The following is a 22,125-nucleotide window of genomic DNA, read 5'->3' as shown; positions in this document are numbered from 1 at the left end:
CCCCACGTGCCGGGAATGACGCCCAGAGAGATATAAACAAGTTAACAAGTGAAAAAAAAAAAAAAAAAGTTAGTGATGCAATGGTAAAATTAGAGACCTAACCTAGGGATTCTCAAAATATGGTCCTCAAACCCCTGGTTGGAGGTATTCCCTGAGACCCTATCAGGGAGGTCTGTGAGGTTGAAACTATTTTTACAGGAATACTAAGATCTCTTCTTTGTCTTTTCCACTCTGTTGATATTGCATAGATGGTGCAGTAACAATGGTGGATTCATGCTGGAGCTTTAGCATGAATCAAGGCAATGGCACCAAAATCATTAGTAATCATTGTGTTCACAGGCACGCACTCACAGAAAAAAATAAGCCAGATTCACTTATGAATATTTCTGATTAAGCAGTAAAAAATATTTATTTTTAAAAATCTCAACCCTTGGGTACACATTTAAAAAATAATGTGAAGTGAAATAGGAAGTATACATAAAACACTTCTGCTGCATAACGAAGTACAATGATTGTCTGGAGAACTGAGTTGCAAGCTGAACTATCTGCTTTTTCATAGAACACCATTTTTACTTGAGAGAGCAACTCGACAAACAAATTATAGTTACTCAAATATTTGGCAGACATTTTCTCAAATGCGAGTGAAGTGAGCTTGTCACTTTAAGGAAAACAACTGACAGTTTTGTTGTGCCAGTGATAAATTCAAGCTTTCAGGTGAAAATTAGAATTTTGTAAAACGTTATCTGCCAAAGTAAATGATAGTTTTCCAGTACTTAATGACTTTTTTGATGAAATTATTGACAAATGTAATTTGTTGGATACTATATAATAAAATAAAATGTGTCAACTTTTGGACAATCTACATTACCCAATGAACCAGTGTTTTCCAAATGACCAATGAATGACATTATGAAATCATGCATCAGTAAAAGATCCATTCAAAGTTCAAGATAGACGAATGGATTTTTTAAAATCACAGAGTAAGCAAAATTTACTGATGTGCTTATAGATTCCACATTGCAACTAACCTTAAAGAAACTACCACTCATTGAGTTTTGGTTTAATATCAAAGAAGAATATCCATAATTATGTGAAAGGGTATTAAAATACTCCTTCCTTTTTCAACCACATATCTATATAAGGTTGGATTTTCTTCACCTGTTTCAAACTAAACAATGTATTGCAACAGACTGAAGTAGAAGCAGATATGAGAATGTAGAAGCACGTGAATTCTACTAAGCCAGACATTAAAGATATTTGTATAGTGTAAAATAGTACAACTCTTCCCACTCAACTTTTTCTTCTGGAAATACAGTGTTTTTTTCATAAACATATATAACATGTTATATAATAGGTTATTGTTATTATTAAATGAATTAATAGTCATTTCTAAATTTCCTTAGTTTTATCTTTCTAATATTAGAAATACTAATAAATATAACCCACATAACCAAGAGAACTTTGGGGTCCTTAATAAGTTTTAAGAGGGTAAATAGGCCCTGAGAACAAGTGTGTTAATCACTGTTACAGACCAGGGTAATAGTAAGTAATTAATAAAGACATATCTTCATTTTCCCCACTTAATATCATTTGACTATCCCTTATAATTTTCTCTGATAAAAACTCTATTTCAATTTAACTTCAGTTTACTTTTCTATTTCAGTTTAATTTTCTTGAGCATTATTGTTGAAATGCTCTAGGTTTTTTTTTTGTTTTTTTGTTTTTTTTTAATAGGAGTAGAATTCTCATCTCTTGAGACGTTGGTTGAATTCCTGGTCAATCAATGCAATGCTCTCTTTACAGTGTCCTAGTAGAGTGCTTAATATAGACTAGGCACTCAATAAATGTTATTGACTGGCAGAACATGTGTTAAACAACAAAGTCAATAAAAGTGCAAAACAACTGAAAGCTAGAGGGAGAAAACTCCATTTACTGCTTTATCCATTTATGAGCATAATTAGTAGATTTTAATCCATTCCCACAAAAAGCGCAGTTTGTGTCTCTATTACCATTTAAAACACAAACAAGTTCTTGTAGGTTAAGTACCTTCTTCTCTAGGAGACCATAATTATCATCACGTATATTGTACATCTTGAATTAAGGCAAGACTTTTCTCATGAAATTTTAGACTCAGAGGTCACAGTATGCTTTTACCTTTCTTTACTCCCTGTACTTTACAACAAACTCATTTCCGTTACCTTCTCCAAATTTCTTACAAAATGGAAATTGAAAAATGGAACTGTAATCAATCATTGATGAACGCTGACAGATTGAATAGGAACAGAAGGAAAGTAGCTTCTTATTGTGGGCTCAAACCATCTTATAAAAATTATGGGGGCTTCCCTGGTGGCGCAGTGGTTGAGAGTCTGCCTGTCGATGCAGGGGACAAAGGTTCGTGCCCCGGTCCGGGAAGATCCCACATGTCGTGGAGCAGCTGGGCCCGTGAGCCATGGCCGCTGAGCCTGCGCGTCCGGAGCCTGTGCTCCACAACGGGAGAGGCCACAACAGTGAGAGGCCCGCATACCGCAAAAAAAAAAAAAATTATGAAATCTTTAAGATTTTAATAAAACACCTTAACGTATTTGGGAGTTCTTTTAGGCTGGCTGTTTCAAGGCAAATAATTTAGAAATACAAATTATAAGCTATGTAAAAATCAATAAATAAATGCATTGAACCATTTACTAGTTTATCTACAATTTATTTCTATAGTTCTACAGTTAAAAGTGAGCTACATACGGTGCTTTGTGACTGCCTGGAGGGGTGGGATGTGGAGGGTGGGAGGGAGGGAGATGCATGAGGGAAGGGATGTGGGAACAGATGTATATGTATGACTGATTCACTTTGTTATAAAGCAGAAACTAATTTAAAAAAAGTGAGCTACATAATAAAACAATTACAATAACAATAAAATACTTGGCATTTACTGAGAATTTACTCTATACCAGATAATCTTTTGGTACTTGAATGCATTATTTTATTTAATCTTCACAACAAACCTTTGACTGTATCTTGTGTGGGTATCAGTGTGGATTACTCATTTTTCTCATCAATTTGTGCTGATCATCTGCATATATTTTTACCCCTTATCTGTAAAAGGTGGGGTCACAGAATGATTCTTTCTAGGATTCAAATTCTAACTTGAGAGGCAAAAAAGAAAAAGCTGAGCAAAGTAAGGAGAGGGATTTAAATAAGGTTGCCAGGAGGATTATTGCCTCATAAGATATAAATACTCATCTTAAAGTTTCAAAAAATTGGTTTTTATCTTACTTTTGCAAATGCATACCCTTTTATTAGCTGGGCTTGTGAGTTGACATTTTTCTCATACATATTTGCAAAACTGGTCCTTCCATTTGACCTGAAAAAGATTCCTCTCTCTGTTGTTATATAATTTTAGCTATAACTACAAAAAATAATAGACTCCCAAAACACTTAATGGATATTTTGTGAATGTTTTTCTCTATAACCCCAAGAGCATATATTACCATAACCTCTTATTTTGCTCATGTTTGTTTCATATACATCCCCTCAGCGACTAAATTCTACTGTTTTTATCTACTCAGAATAGTGCATAGCCTATAGTGGGTGCCCAAAAAAATGTCTGTTCAATGAAAGAATGATTTCATCTGTGACTTGAAACAGTTAATACCTTCCTTTGCGGTCAAATGCACAAATCAATTCTCAACCAGAAAACAGACCACCTATAGCTATTCAGGTCACACACCTGTTTCCTTAAATATCATTGCCAAAACACATTTTATATTCTGTTTTATTATTGTGCATCCATCTTTCCCTAGCATTAGAGGTGTTTCATTAAAAAGCAGTATAACTTCAATTTGTTTTTATGCTCACCTTGACAAAAATAAAAATGAATCATTGAATAAATTCAAGTGTATTTTATGTATTTTTGAAATGGTACAAACCAATCATAGTCTTATGTTGGGCATCATTTACTCAATTATCCCAGAGCATCAACTGAAGTTATAATTACCTGAAAAGGTAATATTTAAGGTAGAAATTTGGCAAGAACATTAGTATAAGCACAAAGTTGAAAATGTTAATTAATAATTATTAGGGCACAGTTAATGTTTAATGATCGGGTTTTCCTTTCAGATCCCTTTTCTTCAAACCATCTCTTTTTGGAGAAGAGGAACAGAGGGTTCCTCTGAGACACATCATTGGCCCTCTTCTCAGTCTGAAACATGTTTTATGGACCTCATTATCCATATCTGTCTGTAGCTTCAACTACCACCAATATGCTGAAGATTCCTTTATCCAGATGTGAGTTAACAGGTGTGCATTTCCAGATGGGTCTAGGAGCACTCTGATAAGCTCCTCAAAACTTGATGTTTCTCTATAGCTACATGTCCTCTAGAAGTTCATATTTCTTCTATTCTCAGTCAAGTTACCCTATCCTGGGAATCATATTCTACCCTTGACCCTCTTCTTCAGCTCCTCATATATGTTCTATTAATTCCTTTGTCCACCTCTTAATCTTTCTTCCCCCACTCCCACCCGTTGTCCCTATCTTAAATTCAAGCCCTCATTGTTTCTCTCCCAGATTTCCTTAGTAATCTCATTGGTATCTTGCGTCTGGTTTCACTGCCCTTACATTGCTTCAGATTGACTCTTCAGAGTTATAGGTCACCTTATGTTGTACCTTACTTAAACCTTTATGTGTATACCCATTTTCTTCAGGACATAGTTTAAATTCCAAAGCATGGCATACAAGGCCATGGACACCTGCCCACTGTCCTTCTGCTCAAGGCTGAATTTGACTCTGTTCTCTAGCCTCATCTTCCCCATCTTCATATGTAGCCTTTATTTCAGGCATGCCAAGTTTACTTGCAGTTCTCCAAATGTGGCAAACAATTTCATACCTTTGCAAATGTGGTTCCTCTGGTCTATAGTGCCCTCACCCAAACAGCTATGAATCATTCTTCAAAACATATGTCAAGCATCCTGGAAGCCTTCTCTTACTCTATCTTGAATAAGCTACTTTTTCTCTGTATAACCATTATCTCCCAGGTTATTAGACCGACCATCAGATTGCAATACCAGTATTTATTTTCTGGGTTTTTTTTAATAAGTGTTTTTCTCATCTGTCATTCTTTAACCTGTAATCTTCTAAAGGTCAGAGACTGTATCTTGTTCTTCAAAATATACCCTGCATAATCTTAACAATGTTAGTTTCTTAACCAATGTATGTTTAACTAATGAAATCCTTAAACATTCTCTTTGTTGTTTTGGATATTTCTTTAATTTATGCCCCTTAACCATTTTCATCTTTATAGAGAAAACACTGTATGTATTATTCTACAAATTATTAGATGTTTTCCAGTGGGATTTCCAAGGCTTGGAGAATCTTTGATAACCATTTTTTAATAGGAAAAGAATAATAAGCTATCATATCAAGCAATTTTAACTAATTAATAAAGGAAGCTGAAAAGATACCTTTCCTTGGCAAGAAAAGGAAGGGCAATAAAGCTGCTGTATATAAATTATACTTTTATGTGCCTAGGAATTAAATTCTTATTTTAGGTATCAGTTTAATAAACATCATACATTTAATATACTGATTTATAATCAAACAAATTGTAAAAGCTACTATTTGGAACTAGAGAGGATTCAGTGAGTTGTGTCCTTGTTCTATTAGTTGTTCCTTCTGTAGGAAAGAGGATTCCCTAAGTCTCAGTTTCCTTATGTGTACAATGGAACTAAAAATAAATGGGATAATGTATGTAAAGGGCTTAGTGCAGTACCGGGTACAAAGCATGTAAATGGTAATCATCATCATTATCATCATCATCACTCCCTGTCTCAGAAGTTTACTTTGGTGACATTATTTAACAAGCACATTTACAAAACTTTGCAAAATGTAGAGTGCTATGTATATAGCATTAGATACTATAACTTAAATGAATAAGCTTGTCATTTATGGTTTACCTTGCCAAAAATTGAAAAATATTGCCTTTAAATACATCAGTTTTTGAGATTTGTGTTCCTTGGCAGTTGGAGATCAGCCAGCAGTCACGCCCTCAGTGAACACCTTTCATCACTGTGGGCACCTTTAAGGATTGATAAATAGGCAAGTTTCCCCAGGAGTAAATGCTTCTTTGTCTTTCTACATCTTGGGAGACTATGAGTAAATGCAGAAGGAAAGCCTCCCTCATGTGTACCTAACTGCGGAAGTGGCTTGAAAAAGCTACAGCTGCTATTTGGCCACGGGGTAGACGAGCTCAGAGCCGGTAGTTTTACCTGCCGGGTGATATTTGCACTGAGCTTCCATCGCCTCCCTGCCAGTTTGGCCATTGCACACTGCACGTTATGTTGAATGCACTATTTTCCGTATTTCCTCCTTTGTCCGGATTAAGAATACCGGAAAAAACACAGGAAGAAACTCCTAGGTGGTTCTGGCTTTGGGACTGAGAAATCTGCGCAGATAAGACAGGCTTCGGATGCAGCTACGAGACGCCCACTTGAGGCAGGAACCGATAGTGACCAAGTGTGTGTCCCAGGGCGCTGCGGGCTCGTCCAAACGCTAACAGTGCTGGACACCGGGCGTGTGCTCAAAAATTTGCTGAATAAATGTCTACACTGCACAACCTGTCTTGAGTCGACCGCATCCCAACCCAGAAAATAATCAAGCTATGTGTGAGCTGAAACAGAGTGCCATTTCGCAGATATAAAACCGGTCTTACTCATGCACCTACAGGAATAAAGACAGTTTAAAAAGAAAGCCTCATGTATTTTGTGTTCCTCTGACTTTTACAATTTGGACTTCAGCATAGCGTCAAACAGCAGTAGAGCAGGACGAGAGACTTTTTAAAGTCTCTTCTCCACGTTATTTGGCGGTAAACGGCTCTGGCCCCACTTTTCCGTGCTGGGGTTCAACCCTGGGTATCAAATTCGGGTTGGAGACGCACGTTCTGGCTGTTCCGCTCACCCGGGGAGGTGGAGGGGGCCAGCTCTCCTGCCCCCCCGTCCGCCTGTCCCTCAGGAAGCTTGCGGGAGAAACGGGGATAGGTGGTGGTGGTGGTGGTGTCACGGCAGTCCAAGCATCCCGGGTGGGCGCACACAGAGCCACTGCGCTCAGCGCTCCGCATCTTTGCAAACTACGCGCCTAACACCCGGGCACTCGGCCAGGGTCGTGGCGGCGGCGGCGCGCGCACGCGCACGCGCACTCCGCGACCCCGCGCCCTCTCCTCAACCTTCCATTCCACGTGTTGCTTGTTGTTGGCGCCACAGGTTCCCCACCTGCGCCGGGGCGCTCGGGCGGCTCCGCCTCAGCCGGCGGACGTTGGAGGACTACGGGGCTGACGGGGCCCGGGCCAGCTGAGCAGTTCACCAGGCGCTCGGTCTCACCCCCGACGCTAACTCCGCCTATTTAATCCCGGCGGCTCCCCCACCCTCCCCGCTCCCAGTCCTCCTCCCGGCTCCCGCCCGCCCCTTTCGCCCTGGTGGTAGGAAACACTCTTGGGTCTAACTCGACGTGTCCGGAAAGCCTCGGCCAGTTTCCCTTTCGTTCTGCGGCCGCTGCTGCCAGCCGCGCGGCTCCCGCAGACCCGCGGGCGCAGCGGCAGGAGGTGAGGCGCCTGGGGGCCGCGGGCCGAGCGGCGGGGTGCCCCGAGCACTATGCTGGACCCGTCTTCCAGCGAAGAGGAGTCGGACGAGGGGCTGGAAGAGGAGAGCCGCGATGTGCTGGTGGCGGCCGGCGGCTCGCAGCGAGCGCCGCCGGCCCCGGCTCGTGAAGGGCGGCGGGACGCGGCGGGGCGCGCGGGCGGCGGCGGCGGCGCAGCCAGACCCGTGAGCCCGAGCCCCTCGGTGCTCAGCGAGGGGCGAGACGAGCCCGAACGGCTGTTGGACGAGGAGCAGGAGCGGAGGATCCGCCTGCAGCTCTACGTCTTCGTGGTGAGATGCATCGCGTACCCCTTCAACGCCAAGCAGCCCACCGACATGGCCCGGAGGCAGCAGAAGGTGAGTTGCCGACAGGACCGGGCGTCTCCAGCTCCACTTCTTCCTCCCCGGGCTTTTCTGGGGCGCCTGCCCGTTGTCCTCCTGCAGAGCACTGTATTTTTGATAGTCTTGGAGGGCAAGGGAATCTTTGGAGGGAGGACGGTGCTTTAGCCCGCTGGGTATCAGGTTGCAACGGACGCATCTTCTCCCCCGCGGTTGGCAGAAGCTGTCAGCTTGGTCGGGACCGAGACCGACCTGACAGCCCTGCGGTGCGGCCGTTGCACCCGGCCGGCTCGGCCCCGGCCGGGTGAGAACACAGCTCCCATCAACTTTAATTTCGAAGGGTAGTGGTGCATTCCTGTCCGCTTGGCCCTCCTGGAGCTGGGCTTTACCGTGGGTCTGAATCAGTGTGGAATCTGAACACTTCTGATAGCTAAGGAGAAGTCTTTTCTGGGGAGAAGGTTTAGAAACGTTCCACGAAACAAAGCTAACTGGACAAGTTTTCCTGTACTGCTGTGTAACAAGGACATCAGATCCTAAGGAGGGAAGGTGTGCAGCTTTGGAGAGTTGCTGTGGGTTAGTAATTACCGGTCTCAGCAGGCCTAAGGAAACACGCTCTTGATGAAAAATAAAGGATTGGTTCATAACCACTTCATCATGAAAGCGCTTTTGTCCCCATCACCAAAGAGCTAAAGAGTTTCAGGTGAAATGTCTGCCAACTTTAGTTTTAAAACAAGACCCCAGGGTCTAATAGTCTGTAGCAGACAAAAGTGATGACTCAGAATTGCCCGAATTGGGTGAATGTTTTCAATAGAAACTAAGAAATCTTAATAGAATGTTGAACCTAGACGATCCACCAGAAATCTGCACTAGCCCCCTTAGTTTGGGACAGGATGTGGAGACCCAGAGAGATTGTATTGTAATTTGTCCTAAAGCATACCTAGTTGCACAGATGTTTGTTAGTTTTCTGAACCATTAACTTCAGAATGTGAGGCATTTCTTAGAAATTTGGAGCACTTCTGAATTGACTTGTGAGAAGCTGGTATTTCAGAGTAAATGCAGTCTTCCCATCACCCTCCCACCCCCATTTACTCAACCTCTTAAAACAGGCCTAAACCAAGCAGCTGTTTTGAATTGCTCCCTGGGCGTACTTACGGGATAATTCGCTACAGTTGGTGGCTAATTACACAGATCCTTCAAATGCCTAACCCTCTAGGTAAGTCAGTCACAGAATGCTAGAGCTGGAAAAGACCTTGGGATCCAGGCAGGCCCTTCATTTTGGAGGAGAGAAGGCTTTCTGAGTAACATTTTTCTCTTCCCTAACCAATTGGTATGATTGAAGCCACCATTTGTAAGGTCAGTTTTGAGTGCCCTGTGGAGTTTTTGTGAGCCTTCCATTTTGTTCCTAGGTGAGTACCACACTGTGTTATCCTTTGCTTGCATTGGGTTGCATTACAGTCACCCAGTGCCTCTTAACTCTGTAGGTCAAGAGACTTTCATCTTCAGTAATCACTCTTAAACTAATTTTTTGTGTATGTTGCATGTAGTCATATAAGTTTATGAATATCATCTAGTCTCCAGTTTTAATATTCATATTGCATTTAAGTTTATTTTCGGTGTGTTAAAGTATAAAAATAACATTTGGTGAAACTAAGAGGCTATTCCTGTCTGGAATATGATCACTGAAGATGCTTTTGCAAAGAGTTGCTTACTGGTAGCTGATTCTTACTGTGCATACTTGTTGCATTTTGTTAATGAGACAAACTCTCGCTTGTTCAAATAGTGCAGATTTCTCTGACTCCTCTTGTTTAAATAGAATGTTTCTCCAGAAATTATTTGAATAGGCAAACAGGTGCATTCACAATACCCCTGAGAAGACCATTGTTATAACCTCCTTCAGACATCACCAAAAATAATAACAAACTGCAAAAAAGAAGCAAAACATTGCGTATGTTCTGAGCAAAAATACTTAGACTGCTTGGAAATTTCTATTTCCTAAATATTGAGAGCATTAAATGCTGTGAGATGAAGTTTTGTGAATTATTCTTATATGTTAAGGGGGAGGCCCCCAAGCAACTTAAGTGTTTCTCTTATTCAAACTTATTCAAAAGGCCCCCCACTTTTTTTTTTTTTCTTTTCTATTTTTAACAAGTTGCTTGTTAAAGGGAGCTGGAGCAATTCTTAGCAGTCGGGTTTCCTCCCAGGACAAAATGAAATGGGAATTTAACTATATTCCTCCGAATTTGATGCACAAGCCAATAATTAATGACAAAAACATTGTCTTGAATTATACAGTTGGGTTATTTAAAAGAAGTAACAAGATAATTGCAAAATCACGAATCCACTGTATTTTATTTATTTATTTATTTATTTTGCGGTACGCGGGCCTCTCACTGTTGTGGCCTTTCCCGTTGTGGAGCACAGGCTCCGGACGCGCAGGCTCAGCGGCCATGGCTCACGGGCCTAGCAGCTCCGCGGCATGTGGGATCTTCCCAGGCCGTGGCACGAACCCGTGTCCCCTGCATTGACAGGCGGACTCTCAACCACTGCGCCACCAGGGAAGACCCCATTGTATATTTTTATTCTGTATCTTCGAGTAGTCAGACATCTAGTAAAAGGATTTAATAGCTTAAATTGTAATTGAAATGCATATTGCTGCTTACTCACTTCTAACTTTAAGAATTTACAAACTCAGAAATTGAGATTTGAAAGGGTCCTCATCTTATAAATGAAAAAAATTAATCACAGGAAGATAAAAGCCTTATCCTGGCAGTCAAAGCCCTCTCACTAGTAGGGTTGGTGGGTTTCTGTGAACCAACTGAGCTGCTCTGTTTTTTGTTTTCCCACTTGGCTAAGATGGCCTACAAAGCTAGTAGGAGGTTGTATCCATGAATTGAAAAAGCTTAATAGCATTAAACTCAGTTGACTAAAACATGTCTGTCTTTGCTTTTGGCTGGAAAATTTCAGCTTAGAAGAATAATGGTGGTTAGCTTATTCCAGTCTGATAACTTCAGGCTTTACAGAAAACTCTGGGAGGAGTGTAGACCAGACACTGACAACGCCTTGTACCGGGGTGGTCACACCACCTAAATGGTTCACACATGCTACCAATGTGGAGTAACAAACAGCCAATGGCAAAAATGACTTCAGCTGTGAATAATGCTTAAGCCTCTGATGCATATTTACCTTGATTACCTTTGCACTATCAGTTAAGAGTGATAATGATGACCTTGGATGATTCTAGGTCATTGGTTAAAGGTGGGATTAGCTTTGAAACTAGGAAACAACAATGATGCAGATAAAGCTAATCAATTATTGCTTAATAAAGGCAGTTTGTCTGTCGAACCTTTGGAAAACATTGAGACACTGAAGGAAAAAAAGTCCATGGTGGTTAGAAGGTAGGGAGAATCTGAGAAACATAACAACTACCATAGAAGAGGTTACGTATGTTCCACATATGTGGGTTTACACATTGCAGGTCTCAGTTTATAACGATTTCAGGTGTGCCTGACTTAAAGTGCTAACAGTTTTGGTTGGCTAGTCTATAGGTTTCTAGTCAGTAGTTGCTTTGTTCATTATTTGTTTTATTAAATTTAGTAAGTCAGATGTTGAAGCCATCTATCTTAAACTAGAAATAATGAAGAGGGAATCAAAAAGACTAAAATGGTATCTAATAACTTAACATGTGATTCATCTACTCTTGTTCTTTGCATTTTTATGTGTCACTGTAATCTCACTAAACTGCCTTAAACCTGCTTATATAATCACTCCCACCACTTTGCATAATTTTCCACACTAATTAAGTTTGAGAAATGTATACAAATAATGTGAAATTGCAGATGGTGGGGAAGTAATCTCCTTTGGTAAAACCAATCAGGAAGAGAGCACTGTGGGGAAATAGCATTGGGTGAAATAATACACAGTGGGTTCTACACTTGGCACGTCTGAGTGTTTATACTGCAGTAAAGTGGCCACTTTTATCCCTCTTTGGAAATGGCAGTACTTTCTGTAGCTTAAAAAAAAAATCTTCTCACTGCTTAGGTGATCCCCAGGCTCAGAAAAGACAATTTTATGAAAAATGAGCTAGATTTACAAAGACCAGTAATCACTTACCTTATGCTAGGGGTCATTGTTCCTTAGTTCTATGTTGTGCCATCTTTGGGGCCTAAGATACGACCGTGGCCTGATGTATTCTCAGCGTAGTGCATGATGTATAAGAACCTAGTAAATGCTTGTTGGATAGGAAGTGTCAGATTTAGTCCTTGTCTCAAAGAATTGGTGAGGTATAGGGTGGAGGAAAGAATATAAAGGCAAAGAGTCAACCTCTCTTCCGTGGAAATTAATGTTCCTAAACATGTTTTAAGACCACCAGGCCTCACCCCACCCTCTGTAAAGAAAGCCATAAAAAGGGTAATGCCTGTTGGTATAGAACTAATGACTTCGAAGAGAAGACTTTCCCAATGCCACAACCAAATCCGAGAGACAAGCAGTGTAGAAGCCCCACAGCATGCCTTGCTCTCTTGCTTGCAGGTTTCCAGGAGATGTGGTGATAGTCTAAAAAGCCCACCCTCTCAGGGAGTTAGGATAATTCATGCTTTGCTCCTTGTGCTTTGGTACTTTATGGTGCAGAAGGGATGGGTTATGTTGTTTGCTGCTTTTAATAGGGAGTACATTGTCCTGTGGGGAGTGAGTTGGAAACCACACATTAGAGTGAAACCTCAGACTGGACTTTATCTCAGAGAAAAAAGTGCTGCTTGTTTCAACTGATTCATCTATCCCTCCGCAGGGTGTCTTGAGACCCAGGCACTTAATTTGGTGGAATGAGTTGTGCTAATGAGAACTCAAATGGATTAAGCGATATTGGAGTTCGCTTCTTTCAAAAATGAAATCAGCTGTAATTTTGGTATACATTGACTGCTTATGCAGTGAAATAAAATATTGTAATTCTGTGTGTTCCCTCTTTTAAATGGAAGCAGTTCCCTTCATTTCTACACTCACAAGATAAATAGCATAGTTTGTAAAGTCATTAAAGACCTTCAAAACAAAATTAAGAAACCCAATTGTCAGGCTGTTAAGTATGGGAATTCTGAATGGAAAATTCTACCAGTTATTGTTTTCTAGTGAGGCAGGTCTCTTGAGTTATTGTGCTACTTTTTATGCATTTCAAATTAGACCTTTCTTTGGGAAGAAGGTGGGTTGCATAGTCATGTGTTATTGCCACTTCAGTTTTTAGGCCAGGAAAAAAACTCTAATGATTGTAAATAGAATATCATTGGAACAAATGACATTGTTCCAAAGCTTTAAGAGTATTCAAGAATCTAATCATGGGCTTCCCTGGTGGCGCAGTGGTTGAGAATCCGCCTGCCGATGCAGGGGACACGGGTTCGTGTCCCGGTCTGGGAAGATCCCACATGACGCGGAGCGGCTGGGCCCGTGAGCCATGGCCGCTGAGCCTGCGTGTCCGGAGCCTGTGCTCCGCAGCGGGAGAGGCCACAACAATGAGAGGCCCACGTACCGGGGAAAAAAAAAAAAAAGAATCTAATCATGGAACTGTCCCAAATCTGTAACATGTCACCTTAGGACCAGTGTTTAAGTTACCTAAGGATTTTGATATGATTTCCTTTTTTCAAAAAAAAAAAAAAAGGAAAAAAAAAAACCCCTGGGATTCTTATCCTTAGCTGCACCTTAGAATCACCTGGAGAGCTTTTAAAAATCAGAGTGAAGTGAAGTAAGTCAGAAAGAGAAAAACAAATATCGTGTATTAACGCATATATGTGGAACCTAGAAAATGGTACAGATGAACCGGTTTGCAGGGCAGAAATAGAGACACCGTTGTAGAGGATAAACATATGGACACCAAGGGGGGAAAGCGGGGTGGTGGTGGTGGTGGGATGAATTGGGAGATAGGGATTGACGTATATACACTAATATGTATTAAATGGTTAATAAGAACCTGCTGTATAAAAAATCAAATAAAATTCAAAAATTCAAAAAAAAAATCCCATTTTCCAGGTTGTACCCCAGACTAATTAAACCAATCTCTGGGGTTAGAGTCGTAAAGCTTCCCAGGTGATACCAGTGTACAATCAGACTTGATAATCCCTGTTTTAAAGGGAAACTACAGGAAAATGACTTATAGTTTATGGCTTATTTTCACCTAGGCAAGGTGAAAGTATAATATTTGCAATAATGAGTGAGATTACTGAGTAATTAAACCCGTATTACATATTGAGGAAAAGGTAATAGGGGTGCTCTAGGCAAGGAACAAAAAACATCTAAATATTTTAGACTATTGAACCACTACAGTGGGAGGACAGTGCGTATTTAGACTTTTAAAAGGTCTTTAATTTGATGATATGCTGGAGGCTGTTGAATTACATTATCAATTGTGTAATTTATTCATTACAAAACCATGGATAGATCACAGTGTTTGCAACAGGAAATATAGGAGGGTAAGCCTGAGCGTTTACCATTACAAAATGAACTGGAAAGGAGAATCTAGTGAAATCTCAACGTTGGAGCTGACCCTGAGTAATGCCTAACTGAGGAGTCACAGTGTCACAGTGGTCTGGTCTTACAAGATCATTAGTGGGTGGAATGTTTTTTCAGTGTGTGCAGTAGGAATGCATATGGGTTTTTCAAAAAGTAAACCTTAGAAGTCATTCTCAAGTAATTGTTTTAAGTGAAGTAATTAAAAACTAAGGACTTATCTAAGAGTGTCTTTATTTTTGTGCTATTTCCAAAACTCTAATGTTAGGTTAGACAGTAAGGAAAGCCTCTGTTTTCCTCAGATTGCCTAATGGATTAGGTCCTTGGTTTGTATTTGGGAGCCTTCTACTTTGTAGAGCATCATTGATGCTTTGCTTTGCTTCTTGAAATTTTATCACATTGCTTTGTAAACTTTATGGTTTGAATATTTTCATTTTATAACTTTCGAGTTAGGAATGAATTTTGTGATGAAAATGTTACTGGGGCAAAGGGTATGAATAATTAAAAGGCTATCCTTCTCAGTCTGATAGCTGAGGTGGTATTTAATTTGCTTATTTCTGATTGCTTGGGAGGATGAATGTATGTGATCTAATATCCTATTCCTACTTCTCTATTGAGATTTAGGTGTCACTTATTAATGTGTCCCCTTCCTCGGTATGTCGAAGGTAGCATTCCTTTGTGGAGGGTGTTTGTATAGTCTGCCTTTCGTTTGGCTTTTCAGATATAATTCAGTTGATCTTAAAAACTTATTTCTTATTTATATTCTTGTATAATCAGTTTCTCATCTTGAATTAAAATTTGAATCAAGGAGTTGACTTTTTTCCACTAAATAGCTAAGCAATTCTTGAAGCCTAACTTTTGATTAAGCTCTACTTCCATTACTAAGGTGTTAGACCAAATCATTTATATTCTTTCCTTCATTAACTCATTGATCAAATATTTATTGAGCCCCTAGTATGTGAGTTTAACCACAAAATGTTCTGAGACTAGAGAATAAAACAAGCAGAAAATTTCTCATGGGATAATGTTCAATGATGTATAGACTATTTGTATTTCTCTTTATGTCTGTTTCTAGGCTACCTATTCTAACTCATTAATCTACTTTTTCCTACTGCTAATACCATAATTATGATCTTACCATATTTTAATATCTGATGGAAATCACTCTTTGGCTTCAGAGGGCCTGGGCTTCATTATTTTCTATTCATTCACTGTGTGAGCAAGACATTTCAAACCCAGGGTCTCTGGGCCCAGGGTTTTTCATTTGTAAAATGGGGATAATGACCTCATAGTATTCATCTTCTGATTAAATGAAGTGATGCCTATAAAGTGCTTGGTATAGTGCCTACTGCATGGATGTGCTCCAAATTAGGTGCTATCATTTTTAATTTAATCTTGTTTAGGAAACAATGTTTTATTACATTCAGTCTTCTAGGAACATAGCATACCTCTTTAGTTAAGCTTCTTATGTCTTTGTGATGTTTTGCATTTTCATTATATAGAACCTTTGCATTTATAATTAAGGTAATTTTTAAGCATTTTATAATTTTTGTTTTTACTGTGACATCCTTCCCTGTTGTATTATGGATAAATGTAAAACTCTAATTTTTGTTACAGCTGGTTATATTATAGTACACTACTTACTGAGTAATTAGTACTTTATTCTTCTAGATTTTCTAAGTAGGTGGTTGAATCATCTGCTGATAGTTATAACTTTTGTCTGGTCCAGTACCTGTACCTCTTCTGTTTCACAGGGCAACTGTCCTAATACAATGTCTAGAAGAGTATGTGTACTTGTTGCCAGTACCTTAGGCTTGGTCCAGGCTTTCCTGGGAGTGTTTTTGGTATTCAACCAGTGAATATAGTGTTCGTTAGTATTTTAGGATAATTCTGTTTTTATTACATTAAGAGGATAAAATGTCAGGAATGGACTCTGAATGTTATCACATTTCTTTTCTGCATCAATTGAGGTGATTGTAACTAGTATTTTTACCTCACAAATTAGTATATACGTATTCTGACTTTAGGATTAAAGGTGTTATATCTAAATCAGCATTATTGTAGTAATCATTCCTCTCTTGTCATCCTTATAATGACTAAATTATCCAGCTATACTTATATGAACAGTTGACCCTTGAACAGCATGGGTTTGAACTGTGCACGGCCCACCTGTATGCAGATCTTTTTCAATAGTAAATACTGCAGTACTACCTGACGTATGGTTGGCCGATGCAGAACCTCAGATATGGAGGAACCGGGTCGTTGGAGTGCCAACTGTAAGTTATATGCGGATTTTCAACTGCGCCAAGGGTCAATGCCCGTAACCCCAGCATTGCTCAAGAGTCGACTGTGTTTTTAATTTATCGTGCATTTCTAGAAGTATCCATGAATTTTGATTCCAGGTTCTTTATAAGTGTATACTTATGAGTCTTTATACTATTATCAGTGAAAAATACCTCCCTTTGACTCATAGTGTGTTGAACGATGATTCTACTTTGTCCAGTTTTAACATTGAAAATACTTTCTTTGGGGGAGTTTATCAGATATATTGATAGGTATCCATAATACATCTACATTTATGCTCATATGTTCACCTATATACACTTATAAACGTGTAAGTGTATATACACTATCTGCGTATGTATGTGTGTATGCACACATTTGGGGTTATTTTGTATTGAAAACTATTACAACAGTTTTTGCCTAGTCTTTGCTTTTCTAAGAGTTTGAAACATTTTTAGTTATCGCCGATATGATTAATCTTATTTTTCATTTTCAGTGTTTTGTTTCCTTTGCTTTTTGTTTTGTCTTTGCTGTATGGCATTTCCGCTCTCCCATTCTGGAGCCAGGGACAGGTAGAGTGACATGATATAAATCTTCCTTTGCCTTCCTCATGGTTGTGCTTACTGTTTTGATTCACTGGGCAGCGCACACTTGATTTAAGATGATGTGTCTCCAATTTTTTTCATGGATTTTGAAGTTAACGGACATTCCTCTGGAAAGTAGGCTTTCGTTTTACCCAGTGCATGTTAGAACAACATATCTAAAATGACAGAAGGGGAGGATGAACTGTCTAACTATGAAAAATTAATGTGATTCGAGTGTAAAATCGCATAAGAATTTCCAGAGTTTGATTACCACATACTAGAATCCTAGGCTTTAGACTTTATTTTTCCTTTTTATTCCCTTACAGATATTTGAGATAAGTGATGTGGGGGACATAGAATTTAATCTAGCACAAATCTAATAGGTGCAGTGTTAGTCTGCAGTGTTTAAAATTTTTATGGATCTGTATGAGTATGTTTTGTTGGAAGATGGGGAAAAATTAAATTCTGCCATGGAACCTGTATTCTTACTATTTTAACAAATTTAGGGAAATATATTCCAAATCTTATTTGATATGAGAATCTTATTTTAATTTGGTTCTCTAGAAAGATACCTAAAACCCCAAATGCTGCTATAGTCAAAAGGCTTACAAAATGGTAAATATCATCAGGAGAAATTCTGAAATATAGCAAGATGCCTCTAGCCTATGTTTGTGAAGCTCTGGTTTTCTTAACCAGAAGGATTGTATGTGTTGTTGAGCAGTGGTTAAGTAGGGAGACTGAGATAAAGCACATTCATATTCTCCCATCTCTGTTTCATCTATGGCCACTCTGCTTTTATTGGGTTAGCCAAAAAGTTCGTTCAGTTTTAAGTAAAACACATTTTTCATTTTCACCAAGAACTTTATTGAACGACGTATTCATCAACCAAACGAACTTTTTGGCCAACCCAATGCATGTTAGAACAACATATCTAAAATGACAGAAGGGGAGGATGAACTGTCTAATTATGAAAAATTTATGTGATTCGAGTGTAAAATCCCATAAGAATTTCCAGAGTTTGATTACCACATACTAGAATCCTAGGCTTTAGACTTTATTTTTCCTTTTTATTCCCTTACAGATATTTGAGATAAGTAATGTAGGAGATATAGAATTTAATCCAGCACAAATCTAATAGGTGAGATGTTGAATGTGTGGTCTTTCAAATAAGTAGAGATAAAAGGACAGTTGTCTGGAGCTCAGGGGAGAGATTTGGGTCCAAGTGGTAAATTTGAGAATTGTCATGTGGATTGTAATCAAAGCCATGGGCGACTGTGGTGGAAATAGAATCCAGCAAAGAGGAGGTTTTAAGGTGACTTAGTATTAAAGAACTTGAGGATTTAAAAGACGAGGGAAGATTGAACTGGCAAAGGAAATGGAGAAGGAACAGCCGGGTCTTTAAGAAGGAAGTTAGCATGGGCTTTGTTGCAGAAACTAAAAGAAGAGCCATTTCAATAGAAAGAGGTAGAAATGATGTCAGGTGCTGAGAGGTCAAGTAAGATAAGGATTGAAAATGTTAATTGGATTTATCAATATGGAGATAACTGCAACCTTGCAACTCCTAAGTTGAATTTCACAGCCCACTTTTTCAAATGTTGATATCTCAACTGCATGTGGTATGCTGAATTCAGCTTTTCTTACACCTGAACAGCTTGAGTTATAACATGATGACTTTGCCACCCAACTGGTAAGCTTTAGTGCTGCTTTGTATAAACTGTTTTGTGGGGGACACTGTATAGATATAAATGTATATATATACATGCATGTGTATTTGTGCTTTTGTTTTATAAAAGTGAAATAAAAATTATTAGCGATAAACCTAGATTTCACATAGGGTGCAGTTGAGACAGATCACGAAGTATGCTACGACTAGCAGATCTGACATTAATTGGGTACTTATTAAGTTTAACTGTTCATTTCAATTTTGAACAAAACAATCTCAAAGAACTTGTGCAAATGCTGGGATACATAAATCAAAATCAAAGTGGGATGAAACCAGGTTGGTAATATTTTTAGCTTGATGGTAATGTATCTCTCCTCCACTGTCCCCTTGCTGCTTGTTTCACTTTCCCACTTCCGGTGTTCTATCATGTTTATGGGAATCCTATCCGAGAAGAATAGGGTTCAGCCCTCCCTTGGCCTTTCTAAATTGCTGTCTTCTCATCTGTAAAATGACTCATACTTGCTTCAGTAAGATGCTGTGAAGATTATGTAAAATTTCTGAAAAGTAACTAGCCTAGTGCCTGGCATGGAGTAAGTAGATGGAGAGTTTCCTTTATTTTCTCATGATTTTCATGCAGGAAGGAACTTTCATTCCATAACGCATATTGCATTTAGTTGTCACATATTGAGGCAATATTTGAACAGATATTGTGTGCTGGGCAGTACTTTAGGCATTGAGAGTACACGTGTGGACAGGACAGCCCCCCCTGGGGCTTATGTTCTAGAGGAGACGGATAGTTAACATATACGCATATACATATTAAGCGTTAGTGACTGGGGGGACGGGGTCGGCATCAGCAGCTATTTCAGGTAGGGTAGTCCGGGAAAGCCTCTCTGAGGAGCCAGTGGTGGTTGAGCAAAACTTGAATTAAGTGAAGGACTGAGCCACTTGATGGTGGGGTGAGGGGGAAGGGTATCCCCGATGGCATTAACTGCAAGTGCAAAGAGCCTTGTGGTGGAATAAAACAAGCTTGTCTTATGAAGAACAGCAGTGAGGTCTAGGGTGGCTAGAGTGGGGTTGAGAGAGGGCGAGTAGGAAATGATGAGTCTGGAGAGGTAGGCACGGGCTAGCTTATGTAAGTTCTTTAGGCCATGGGAATGTCAGACTTTAAGAGGGGTGGGGAGCTATTATTGAGTATTGAGCAGGTTCAAACAGTGATCTGATTAAGATTCTAAAACAGTCTGTACCTGAGAAGGTCCAGTGCCACTACATGGCACAACTCCAGGGGCCACCATTTACGTGGAATTTAGGGCAACGCCTCAAGCATCGTCCAGCCTTGAGAATAGATTGTCAAGGCAAGAGTGGAAGCCGGAAGACCAATCGGGAGATTGTGGCAGTGGTTCCGGTCTGCAGAGGGTGGTAGCCTCAGGGGTAGTATAGGATATAGGTAGTATTTTCTCACCGTTTAAGTTCGTGAATATATTATAATGGACCATATGGTAATAGTGTTATTTTGAAGATGATAATGTGCTAAATCTATTTATGCTATTAAATAAAACATTCATGTGGTTAAAAATCGAAGCCTTGCAGAACCTGGAATACAAAGCTGTCTCCTGTCCTGTTTCTCCCCAACCCCAGTTACATTTCCTGAGGGAACAGTTTTCACTCTTCACTGTGTTTTTAACTCTTCCGGCGAATCCTTTGTACATTGAAATAAGATGCACAAACCCCTTTTCGTCCATCCTCCTCAGACTCCAGCCATTACTTCCTGTCCCATTACTTCCTGTCGAAGGGCTCACTCACAAGCATCTGGCTCCTTTCTTCTACTTGGAAGGTGGTTAATTACCATTATTAGTCTGCCAGTTGGCCCCAGTATGTTCTCCCCTCCTTACAAGCAACACACTTTTTAGTTGGGAGCGTGGCTACCTTTTCTCATCTTCTCCCCACCCCCTTTTTTTTTTGTTAAACGTGGGACTGGGTATGCTCGTCTGCAGAGAACGTGGGTCAAGAGCACAGCCCAGGGGGATGTCGACTTTTATTTCTCGCACATGAGAACAGGACTGGGTCCGTTCTCACGACAAATTGCACAGGCAGTGTCTCTGTTCTTGAAGAATTCAAGAAGACAGGCTACAGGTGGCGGAGAGTTTGCTGAGAAGAGCAGAAAGTGAGTCTTGCCAGACGAGGAGCAAGTATGTGGCAGACAAACTGTTGCCCCAAATTGTTCTCCTGATGGCTCTTAATATGTAACAGTCAGGGTCTGTTGTCTTTTCCAGCTTCTTGTGGCTGGATAGAGCTGAAAGACTAAGTTCAGGCAAGTGGGGTATGAATGGAAGTGCCCTGTGCAAACCTTATAGGCCATTCCTTGAAAAGAGGGGCACATCCTCCCTTTTCCCACTGGCTGGAATCCCCATGTCAGTCATTAGAGCAGCCATTTGGATGAGGACATGGTTGCTGCCTGTTGAGGAGAGCAGAACAGCATGTCTGAAGGAACCTGGGGCCCTGATGGCTTTGCAGGGGAGAGCTGCCACATGCTCGGATCTCAGGGAAAATGAACGTCTGTCATGTTTGTGCGAATTCTAAGTGATTTTAATTATAATCTGTTATATCCACATCATACCTACACTTAGCTTTTTAATTTACGTAATATACTCACCCCTTTTATTTCTCAGTTTTTCCTCTATAGACCTTATAGTTGTACTATTTCCACTATTAGTGTTAATCACCTGATGCTCATTTCCCCTCCTCCTCTTTGCTAAGTTTTCAGCTCTAGCTTCCCTGGCAGCTGTGGGTGGCCATGTGACATACGTTCTGGTGTATGAGACAGGAGGCAGTCATCCTGTGACTGAGGAAGATACTAAGGGAATTAGAGATGCTGGGTCAGACACACTTGATTCTGAAACCATTGCCAGTCACACCTGCATCCAGACATTTTTGTGAGGAGAATTCCCTCCCAAGGTTGCTAATCTACTTTATGTTTAAGAATCATTAAGTAAGAATGATTCTTATGGTAAGAATCGTTAAGTTCTCTGCTCTTTGAGTAGTTGCTTCTAGAAATTCAAGCCTATTTCATGGAGTTTACATCATCAAGGCTATTTTTCACTGCAAAACCACATAATGTCCTTGGTTGCATTTCTTTTTTTTTTTTTTTTTTCC

General features: G+C 40.0%; 1 protein-coding gene across 2 annotated transcripts in view; it reads left to right on the top strand.

Annotated features, from left to right (window-relative positions):
- The first annotated feature begins 7,521 nt into the window (after positions 1-7,521).
- Positions 7,522-22,125, top strand: part of CADPS2 (calcium dependent secretion activator 2) — a 493,834-nt gene continuing 479,230 nt past the window's right edge. For both annotated transcript variants that reach the window (XM_060108899.1, XM_060108898.1), the window contains exon 1: positions 7,522-7,974. In XM_060108899.1, coding sequence (XP_059964882.1) covers positions 7,633-7,974 — 342 coding nt within the window. In that variant the 5' untranslated portion in view covers positions 7,522-7,632. The remainder of the gene's footprint in view (positions 7,975-22,125) is intronic.

The sequence above is a fragment of the Mesoplodon densirostris genome, chromosome 9 (genome assembly GCF_025265405.1).
Source record: "Mesoplodon densirostris isolate mMesDen1 chromosome 9, mMesDen1 primary haplotype, whole genome shotgun sequence".
NCBI lineage: Eukaryota > Metazoa > Chordata > Mammalia > Artiodactyla > Ziphiidae > Mesoplodon > Mesoplodon densirostris.
The sequence above is the reverse complement of the archived record's forward strand: the minus strand, read 5'-3'. Positions and strand labels throughout refer to the sequence as shown.